Raw genomic sequence first — 11,342 nt, 5'->3', positions numbered from 1 at the left:
TGCTCTACAAATAAACTTGCCTTGCCTTGCCTTGCCTTGCCTTGCCTTGCTGTCAGCTGTAATCCAGCTTCACTTCCTGTAGACATGAACACAACAACAGTCGTCTTCACATCAACTTAAACACATGATCTCAACAAGCTTCTTTCTAATCTGATTGGCTGACTGTTCTCTCTGTCTGTCTCTCTGTCCTCTCCTGAAGACTGTCACCATTCCCCTCTTTGAGCCACTGAGAAGGTCTGAGGTTTACAGGAAGTACTGGATCTTTGCTCTGATACTAACTGTGTTTAATATAATACTGCTGAAACCAGCATGGACCCACTCCAACCCTCTACTGACCTCAGAGTCTCCAGTTTACAGTGTGGACTCTCCTTCAGATCACACAGCAGCTTCACATCTGAATCCTGCAGGTAGTTGTCACTCAGCTCCAGCTCTCTCAGATGGGAGGGGTTGGACTTCAGAGCTGAGGCCAGTGAAACACAGCTGATCTCTGACAAACTGCAGCTCCACAATCTGAATAAAGAATAAATGATGTAGATAAAAATCATTAATAAAACAATCAGATGTGTTCAGGTGTTAAATGTGTAGCTCAACATTACTATGTCCTGATCAATGAGCTTTGCCCTAAACTGAGTAGAGTGACTTTGTCATTGTGTTATTGTGCTGATCCCAACAGGATGCAGGTTAAAGACTGGAAAATACAAAAAGTGAAAAACAGCTCTCATAAACATCATTGACAACGTGCTGCTACTTCAAAAAAGATGTTGTGACTTCACCTCTTAATATAACACACACAAATTACTGTCCATCAACTCAAAAAATTAAGATGGATTTGAAGACATGGATCTCCTTACTGACATCGTTCCTTTGAAGGATCAATGTCATTAAAATGAACATCCTTCCCTGATATCACCTCTTCCATGTTATCTGATGCCAGCATTTTGACCAAATAAATTCCCTTGATCATAACATAATCATTTACAACACATTATTGGTGTGGAAGGATGTGAGAAAACACTGAGATATCCTGTCTGTCATTTCTTTTGAGTTTCCCCTCACATTTATCCCTGATCTCCCAGAGCAGATCACGAGCATTAGTTTGATGGGGTGGTCCGGAATTTTGCACTTTGAGCCCCATTTCTGGGTTGTTTATGATGAAATAGAGTGGAGACCAAATTAGCTGATTAGCTAGACTGCTCATTTTTGGAGAATTTGACTCTCACCTGCCTAACTATAACAGTGCTTCCTATGGCCATGTGTGAACCTGTCCTAAAACCACCCTAAACGTTGGTTTTCAAAGCCATGAAACTGGTTTCCATGATGATCTATTTGACATTTTGTGTAACCCATTGGTTTTCTATAGAAGCCTCATTGTCCGTTGGTAGTAATCCACCACCGGAAACGGAAAGGAGGTTGTTTACGACAAGGTTGTAGTCATTGTAGTCTTTTAGCTCAGCAAAAGTGCTGGTTCAACAGTGCTGTGTGCGCTCCTGGAGGAAGAACGAGAATGAATGGAAAAGTTTTGTAATAAGTTTAAACAACTGCACAATGGATTACTCGCTTATAAACAACCTTCGCAGTACGATGCCTTTGAACACATCACCAGCCTTCTTCTGCTTCTATTCTGTGTCCCATTACACTGCAATGGTTTCCTGCCAGTTGGTGACACCCACGTAAAGCAGCATTATCACCATCAAGTGGGCTGGAGTATATAACGCTTCAGGGTCAAACGAACAATCAAGCGGAAGTTTACACACGGGTGTGAGGCAGCTGAAAAAATACCTCCACAATCGACATGAATCGCAAAAACACAGATAGAAACCACAGTTTGCTACGATTTTTATCAGAACATCAACAAACACCACTGTATACAGTCTCCGGCACCACTCGGTGAAATTCATGGCTTTGAAAACCAACGTTTAGGGTGGTTATAGGACAGGTTCACACATGGCCATACGCAGCAGTGTTAAGCCAGGCAGGGGAAAGCCAAATTCTCAGAAAATGAGCAATTGTCACTATTTTGGTCTTAACCACTCTATTTCATCATAAACAACCCAGAAATGGGGCTCAAAGTGCAAAATACCGGACTTCTCCTTTAATGTTCCCCACAGAGACTTTTTCAAGTATCTCCAAATTCATCGTTCTACAGAATCTTGTTTAAAGAACAACAGGATTCACTTCAAACTGTCCGAGTTAGAAGACATATTGGTTTCAGCCAGGTCTCCCAATGGTGTAATTTCAGAGTTTTATACTCCGTTGTTTCATTCTGACTCATCTGTGTATGATTCCCTGAAGCTGCTGTGTGAGCGTGACCTGGGGGTAACATTGAACCAAAATTTGCAAGAGGATCTTTCCAAAATGCACTTCCTTTTCTGTACATGAACAAAATTTTATTTTTTCATGGGATTTATTATACACCTGTCCCCCTCCAGAAAATGTTTCCCAACAGCTCAAACCCTTGCGTTAAATGAAAAACACACAACGGTAATTTTTTTCATGTGGTCTGGACGTGTTAGTGTATCCAAATATTTTGGAAAGAGGTTCATTCTGTAATTTAGGAGGTTACGGTCAAAAGGTTCTCACTGACTCCTCCGTTCTACTTGTTGCACCATATTTTTGAAAATTCCTTTGACAAGGACATTAAATTTCTGTTAACAATTCTTTCATACTTGGATAAAAAGTACATCTTGCTGCGATGGTCTGCTCCACAGGTCTCCATGGTTGATCACAGATATCAGCTGTTAATTTTCCACTCAGTTTTTCTACTTAAATTAAAGTTATACTATGCAGGGTGTTGATTACAGTTTGTAAACACACTTGCCAGTGGAAGTAAAAGTAAAAGCCAACCCCAGATTCATTCTTGTTTGGCATTTCTTCTCACTATACATAGAGTATATATATATATATACATATATATATATATATATGTGTGTGTGTGTGTGTCCTGAACGCAGCCATATAGTTTCATGTTTGTGGAGTCAAAAATGTGATTTAAGATTGTCATAGCTGACAATTTCTCCACATTTGCTCATGTTACTTTCAGAGGCAATAGCTCACTTCCTGTTGGATTTAGCCACTGAAAGTAACATGAACAAATGTGGAGAAATTCCGAAAGCCTCTAGATGGTCTGGAGATTATTGAAGTGTTTCAAAAAAGGCCCCCACACCCACTGAAAGTTTTCTCCTGAGTTATGGATGGAATAGTGTATTTTTTCAAGCTTTAGACAGGACATAATATCCCTCAGCCACTGAGTGTGGGTGGGTGGGTATAGAGCTAGATTTGTCTCTTTATTACATGCGAGAAAATAAATGATATGAGAGAGAAAAAAATACTTGAGAGAAAAGTTTTCACACTAATCGCAAAAAATAATAATATCTGAGACTAAAAAAAGTTTTGAGAGAAAGTATTTTGTCATAGAATATAAAAAAAATAATTTGAGATTTAAAAAATGATTTCATAGAAAAACAAACTCTCAAAAAACTTTATTTTACTCTCAAATATTTTTTTGCTATCAGTGTGAAAACATTTTCTCTCAAATATTTTTTTTCTCTCAAAACATTTTTCTTCTCTCTCTCAAAACCTAAGTCTTTGCTCTCGTGTCAGGATTTTGCTTTCACTGCGAAAATAATGTCATGGGCGGGGCCACATTCCTATTGGCCAGTCTCTGAATTGACAGCTGGGTGAGGATTGTCTTGGGAGCATGCTTGGGAGTAGAATTCAACTGAATCATTCATCCACCATGGTAGATTCACCGGGATAGATGCGCTGCGTTATTTGGGAGCGGAGACTCCAATGTTTGGGTAAGATCATGACACACACAACTCCAGGGGTAGCTAGCTGAGCAAGTTGGTTATCAAAATCATTCCTATGTCATGACATGTCAGCTCCATTAAACGTATAGCTGCAAATTAAAAGCAACAATAGATGTAAAAACACACAGAGACAATACATCTGTGATCAGTTCCCTATTTAATTTTAAGAATTTTTTCAATCTTCTCCAATTTCTCATTTTATTTTATGGAAGTGATCAATGTAAGTTAGCTTGTTCTAGAACCACCACGGTTTTATAATGCAAATAACTCTGTTTAGATAAAACCTACAAGCTTCTCTTCCTATGACTTTCCCTAAAAATGTGTCTTGTATGTTTTCTGAAGCCTATAAGTTACAAAAATTAAACATACTTGACTTCTGAGCATTTATACCTCTGACCACGGCAGCGGTCACACAGACCACTGCTGAAAATTACACATTTTGATACATACTGGTGGCTATACATGTTGCAAAACTCTGTAAAAGTACACCAAAGCATACATTTTCGCTTCCAAATATTTATTTGAAAACAAAACCATTCATACGTTTGAATGTGTGTGTGTGTGTGTGTGTGTGTGTGTGTGTGTGTGTTAGTATGTCAGAGAGGAGGAGTATCAATAAAAAAAAATTGGAGACACAACTGGAGACAATGGCATTATAAAAAGCTGACAAATAGTGTTAATTAATTGACATGAGACATTGGAGAGGTTGTCAGTCCTATTCTATAGTCTGTAATATTTTTTTTATTTTATCATAACTTCTCGGAAATTACTCAAAAATGCATTTTTTGTGTGCTTCTGAGCACACGGGCAGCATAAACAATGAAGTTACATATGATGGTCTGGCAGACCGTTGCTGCGCTTGGAGGGGTGCTGTAATCCTGGTGGTCCTAGTGTTAAACTCAATTAAAAAATAAAAGCTAACTAAATTAAAGATGTCTGGTACATTCACGTCTATCACTTTGTAGAACAGTTTTGAACAGTTAGAACAAGAGGCTGCACTGCAATGTGCAAATCACCCCTTCTGGTGGCTGCCTGTGTTTTCCCTGTCCTCACGGCTGCAGCTTGCGCTCTCTTCATCTAGGCTACTTCATCACCACTGCTGTACACAATTTAAAAAGTACAACACCCATAATTCATGTAGGAACTGCTGCAGCCAATGTGCAGCCGGTGGGAGCTGGAGGACGACTCAACCACCATGATCAGTTTTTAATGTTTTATCAGGCACAAACTACTCCAGAATCTGCTCTAATGTAATTTTTGGGACAATAAGGGCAGGATGCGGGACAACTGCTTGGATTTCGGGACTGTCCCAAATTTTTCGGAACGTATGGTCACCCTATCCCAAGCTGTCAATTCGATTGAGACTGGCCGCAGCGCATCTATGCCGGGGAATCTACCATGGTGGATGAATGATTCAGTTGAATTCAACTCCCAAGCACGCTCCCAAGATGATCCTCACCCAGCTGTCAATTCGATTGAGACTGGCCAATAGGAATGTGGCCCCGCTCATGACATTATCTTCGCAGTGAAAGCACAATCCTGACACGAGAGAAAAGACTTAGGTTTTGAGAGAGAGAAGAAAAATGTTTTGAGAGAAAAAAAAAATTTGAGAGAAAATGTTTTCACACTGATAGCAAAAAAATATTTGAGAGTAAAAAAAAAAGTTTTTTGAGATTGTTTGTTATTCTATGAAATCAATTTTTAAATCTCAAATTATTTTTTTTATATTCTATGACAAAATACTTTCTCTCAAAACTTTTTTTAAGTCTCAAATATTATTATTTTTTGCTATCAGTGTGAAAAATTTATCTCTGAAATATCTTTTTTTCTCTCAAACATTTTTTTTTCTCTCATATCATTTATTTTCTCGCATGTAATAAAGACACAAATCTAGCTCCATAGGCGGGGCAGCATACTTCCACCTAAACTATATTGCGCATTTAGCAAGGAGAGAGACAAAAGACAGAGTTTGACGTTTGGCCGGGGTCAGGTGTGTATTGGCCTTGCCCATGGTGCCAAAGAGAGCAACTAAAGGGTTGGGGTATATGTCCAAATTGACAATGAGTGATAAAGTTTGGATGACTTCTCTCCAGAACTTCTCCAGACTAGGGCATGTCCAGAACATAGGGAACAAGGGAAGCCTCATCTGTCTTTCATTTGTCACAACATGGATCTACATCCGGATAAAAACTGGATAATTTGGTTTTCGATATGTGGTTTCTGTGTACAACTTTGAATTGTAGTAGACAGTAACGGGCACAGAGGGAAGTACAATTTATCAACTTAAAGATTGTATCCCATGTGTCCTCAGACACAGATAAATTCAAATCTTGCTCCCATGCAGTTTCAATTTTTATTAGGGGGGCTTGCCTTACACCCAGCAGTTTATTATAAATAACAGACATCAACCCATTGTGTGATGGTTGCAAATTAAAAAAAATCTTCAAGAGTGTTCAAATCAGGTCCCACAGGGAAATTTGGTATCTGACAACGAATAAAGTGTCTTATTTGTAAGTACCTAAAAAAGTGGGAGTTTAGGAGATTGAACTTTCTAACTAGTTGCTCAAATGGTACAAATATGTTATCTGTAATGAGATCTTTAAAGTGATAGATACCCAGTCTTTGCCATTCTTGAAACTTTGGGTCTAGTAACGAAGGTTGAAAGAGATGATTGGCTGTAATGGGTCTTGAAAGGCAGAAAGCAAGAAGGCCAAAATGTCTCCTGAACTGAGCCCACACTCTCAGCGTGTGCCGGACAACAGGGTTATCTAGTATATTTGGTGGGAAAGGGAGTGAAGATCCAAGAAGTGCAGGGAAGGAAACATTTTTGGCAGAGCCCAATAAATACACCCATTCTACACAGTCGAACGCCTTCTCTGCGTCCAGAGAGAGGACACATTCAGGAGCTCCACCGGGGAGTACAAAATATCAAATAAATGACGTGTTGAAATATGAGTATTGATTTTTGACAAAGCCAGTTTGGTCTTCCGATATGACTGATGGTAGTATGCTTTCCAATCTACGGGCCAAAACTTTGGTATTAACATTTAATAGAGAGTTTGGCCTATATGAAGAGCACTCCGCCGGGTCTTTGTCCTTTTTCACAATAAGGGTGATGCATGCTTCATAGAATGAGGTTGGGAGGTTACCCTGTTTAAATTAATCAGATAAAACTGCACTTAGCTTGGAATGAAAGGAGAGGGGAGAATGCCTTAAAAAATTCTGCAGGAAACCCATCAGGCCCTGGGGATTTGCCTGACTGCAAGGAGAGGATAGCTGCAGCAATCTCCTCTTTTGTTATAGGTTCCTCTAATTTCATTTTGCTGTCAGGGGAAAGCGTAGGGATATTGAGGCCATTTAAAAAATTATTCATTCAAGCAGTGTTCGAAAATTCAGAAGTGCCATTGATCTTTTCATGATCCGAAGTGATGGTCCCATCCTCCATTTGAATTTTTGTGTCCCTTTGCTCTGAGTCCTCTCAGCTGGTTAGCTGGTAATTTCCCTGTAATTTTCACCATGGATGTAAAACAGACTCTTACTTCGCAAAAGTTGACGTTCTATTTGGTATGTTGAGGCCAGGTCAAATTTGGTTTGAAGCTCCACTCGCTTGTTATAAAGATCAGGGTTTTTAACAAGGGAGTATTTCTGATCTATTTCCTTAATTTGTTTGGCCAATTCTAAACGTTCTTGCAGGGCCTTCCTCTTCATATTTGCAGTGAAGGATATTATTCGCCCTCTGAGGTACGCTTTAAAAGCATCCCAAACTACTGAGCAGGATATATCAGGGGAGGCATTTGTCTGAAAGAAGGATATGTGTTCCTTTATAAATTTCACAAATTCATCATCTGACAGCAGGGTTGAATTAAAAAGCCAGTGCTTTTTAATTTGAGGAAGGTTAGGTAGTGCCAAGGATAATACAACAGGAGCATGGTGTGATATCACTATTCCCTGATAAGCACAGGAACAGGCCTGTGGTATTGATTATCAATAAGGAATTAGTCAATCCTGGTAAAGGTATGGTGGACATGTGCGAAGAAGAAGTACTCTCTTTCACTTGGATGGAGGAAGTGCCATACATCAGAGACACCAAAATTGGATAAAAAGGACCGAATGAATAAAGCAGACTTACTCATTGAGTCAGGTTGGGGGAAGAACGGTCCACTACGGGGTCTAACCAACAGTTAAAGTCACCACCGAGTATAAGAGAGTATGAGCTCAAATCCGGGAGAGAAGAGAAGAGACGTTAAAAAAAATTCACATCATCTACATTTGGAGCATATACATTGGCAAGCACCATATTCGTATCATATAATTTTCTTGTGACAATGATGAAATGGCCATAAGTATCTGATATAACATTATGATGCACAAAAGGAGTATCTTGATCTATGAGGATCGATTTAGCCTGGAATGAAGAATGAAAGTGCTGCCCCACCCACCGCGACATTAAACAAGAACTATCAGAACTTCGAATATGTGCTGCTAACATACTGTATGCTGCTTTAAACTGTTTAATATGGGAGAATACTCTCCTCCTTTTTACAGGGTGATTCAGACCTTTAACATTCCAACTAACAAAATTTAATACTCTATCCAATTTCTTCAGCTAAAAGTGCAGGTTGATGAGTACAAAAGGTATCAGAACTCCAAGTAATGAATTCAGGATACGAACACAAAGCAAGTAATGAACCAATGACTGGCTGTACAGTGCTTGCATGAGCTACTTAACAAGTATAAGCATTGAAAAAAGTACCCCCTACCCTCCCACCCCACAACAAGACAGCTGCCAAAGAACGTAGCAGCAAGCTCTCCAGAACACTCATTCAATTACCAAAAAAGAAAACTTTCCTGTCACTGTCAACATCTTCATGCTCCTTATTCTAATGTAAACGTGCACTCAACACTGCTAAAACCTAATTTCAACTATGCCGGGCACATTGATATGAAAGACATTAACACTGTAAGATCAAATATTAATAATTATAAAATAATAATAATAATGAAGACGAAAGAAAATATTTTGCTTTGATAATCAGACTTCCCCTGGTGTACTTCACATATTCCAAGATAACAGTTCACTGAATTAGAGGTGGACGTTAGTTATAAGCGGACAGGTGTAGTCATTTACGACGGGGAAGATGGAGAGGGAAGGCTGTCAATGTATCTTCGTGCCTCCTCAGCTGAGCATAGCCACTTCTTGTCACCGCCGGGAAGTGGGATCTGGAGCCGTGTGGAATACAGAAGAGAGGGCTTAAGCCCCCGATTACACAGATCCTCCATAACCTCATAGTACTCGGCATGCTGGCTCAAAACTTCGGGGCTGTAGTCCTCAACAACCCGAACTAGCTGGCCATGGTACTCCAGTTTCCCCCTCCGCCGGGCCTCGCGGATCAGGAGCTCCTTAACCTGGTAGCGATGTAGATGGAGAATAATGGGATGTGGCCTCTGTCCCGCGGCAGGTTTAGCTGCCAGCAAGTGATTGGCTCGATTGACCTCCGGTGGAGATGGGAGTCTCTTTTCCAAAGATTTCACACAGCAGATCGGAGAAAAAATGTGTGGGTTGCCCACCTTCAATGGACTCCGCCAAGCCCAGGATAGAAATGTTTTGTCTCCTGCTGTGGCCCTCAGGGTCAATAACTTTAGCCGTTAGCTTAGTGTTGTTTTCCCGAAGGCTGGAGCAGACATTTTCCAGCTCACTGACAGGATGGCTCAGGTCCTCCGAAGCAAGCTCGAGGGACGAAAGCAGCTGACCATGTTGATCAACTACGGACCGGACCTGCTCAAACTTGTTTTCCAGCTGGCTGAAAGAAGTTTTAAAGTCGGCGGCCAGCGGTTCTTTGTGCTGGTCAAGTAGCTGAGACATAGCTTCCATTCTTACCGGCAAGCTAGTAGCACTTCCCAGATTTGCCGCGATGTGAAGACATTTTGAAGCAAATGTGGGTTAAAAAAAAGTAAAGTGTTTAATACGAATTGCCCAGGTTGTGAAATAATGGAGTAAATGAGTTAAATATTAAGCGCAGGCAGGAGCTCTGACTCATGCGTCTACTCCATGCGGCTGCCAACTGGATGTCCTCTTCTCACTAAATTTGTGTTTTCAAGTGTTGTATCTCTTTGATTCCTGCTGCTTAGAGTCTGGCATCTGGTCACCACCTTTTTATAAAGCCCTGAGAGTGGCTCATAAGTGATGATTGAGAGGGATTATTTCTGTATGAGTCTATACACTGTTTTTAAGGAAGATCCTGCAGAGTTTATCTTTAAGGTTTTAGCTCCACATTGCTCTGCCACAGTCAATGGATTAAACCACTGAACAAGACAAATAGACTTCATTGTGGATCAGTATAATATCAGCTTGATGTCTGCAGGTTAGTGTCAACACAACTTTCACATCATAATAATCTCAGCACAGGAGTAAAAAATGGTGTCTGACCTCAGAGTCTCCAGTTTACAGTGTGGACTCTCCAGAAAATCACACAGCTGCTTCACTCCTGAATCCTGCAGGTCGTTGTAGCTCAGGTCCAGCTCTCTCAGATGGGAGGGGTTGGACTTCAGAGCTGAGGCCAATGAAACACAGCTGATCTCTGACAAACTGCAGCCACTCAGTCTGAATAAAGAATAAATGATGTAGATAAAAATCATTAATAATACAATCAGATGTGTTTAGGTGTTAAATGTGTAGCTCAACATTACTATGTCCTGATCAATGAGCTTTGCCCTAAACTGAGTAGAGTGACTTTGTCATTGTGTTATTGTGCTGATCCCAACAGGATGCAGGTTAAAGACTGGAAAATACAAAAAGTGAAAAACAGCTCTCTAAATATCATTGACAACGTGCTGCTACTTCAGTAAAGATGCAGTGACTTCACCTCTTAAACTCTGCCAGCTCCACCAGTGGCTCCATCATCACTAACTCATGTTGTGCAGCCAAACACAAATCACTTATTTAAAGAATCATGAGGGTAAATTTAAGTTGAAATCAAGTGTTTAAAGCAGGGCTGTTCAATTACAAATTCAACTGGGCCTGATTTTAAACCAGAAAATGTTGATGGGCCAGACATTTTCAGCAGCAGGCAACCTATTGGAAACTTTTTTGTTTTAGCTATTGGTGATGACACATTTCTAAACAGGTGCAAATTACTGTAGTAAAAGTAGCAATGTTTTTAGTGTCACATTAGAAATAATAATAATAAAAAAGTAGTCACATATCTGACAGAGGAACATCACATAATGCAGAAACAATAAAGAAGAGCTGTATAACATTGTATGACATTAACAGTAACTCATAACATGCGTACTTGTTGTCAGCTACAGGAATCTTGAAGTTATACTCCCTTCATCTGCACCATGGCCTCCCTGCTGTTGTCTGACTTCACTCTGTTGAAGGGCTGTTTAATACAGAGTCTCATGACCAATCCCAAGAAGGGCCATTTGCAGGTTGCTTCTGCGCCTGATGTGGCCTGTGGGCCACCAACTGAATAGGCCTGCTTTAAAGGTCAGGAGTGAATTTTCCACTCAGTTTTTCTACTTAAATTAAAG

General features: G+C 40.2%; 1 protein-coding gene across 1 annotated transcript; it reads right to left on the bottom strand.

The window, feature by feature from the left end:
* Positions 1-25: 25 nt before the first annotated feature.
* Positions 26-11,013, bottom strand: LOC126387025 (ribonuclease inhibitor-like). Its single transcript, XM_050039588.1, has 2 exons — positions 10,237-11,013; positions 26-510 (listed from the first exon to the last, which is right to left on the bottom strand). Exons 1-2 carry the CDS (start codon positions 10,443-10,445, stop codon positions 285-287), a joined length of 435 nt encoding a protein of 144 aa, XP_049895545.1. The 5' UTR covers positions 10,446-11,013; the 3' UTR covers positions 26-284.
* Positions 11,014-11,342: the final 329 nt, after the last annotated feature.

Source organism: Epinephelus moara, unplaced genomic scaffold (assembly GCF_006386435.1).
Source record: "Epinephelus moara isolate mb unplaced genomic scaffold, YSFRI_EMoa_1.0 scaffold1551, whole genome shotgun sequence".
Taxonomy (NCBI): domain Eukaryota; kingdom Metazoa; phylum Chordata; class Actinopteri; order Perciformes; family Serranidae; genus Epinephelus; species Epinephelus moara.
This window is presented reverse-complemented; position numbering and strand designations above follow the sequence as displayed.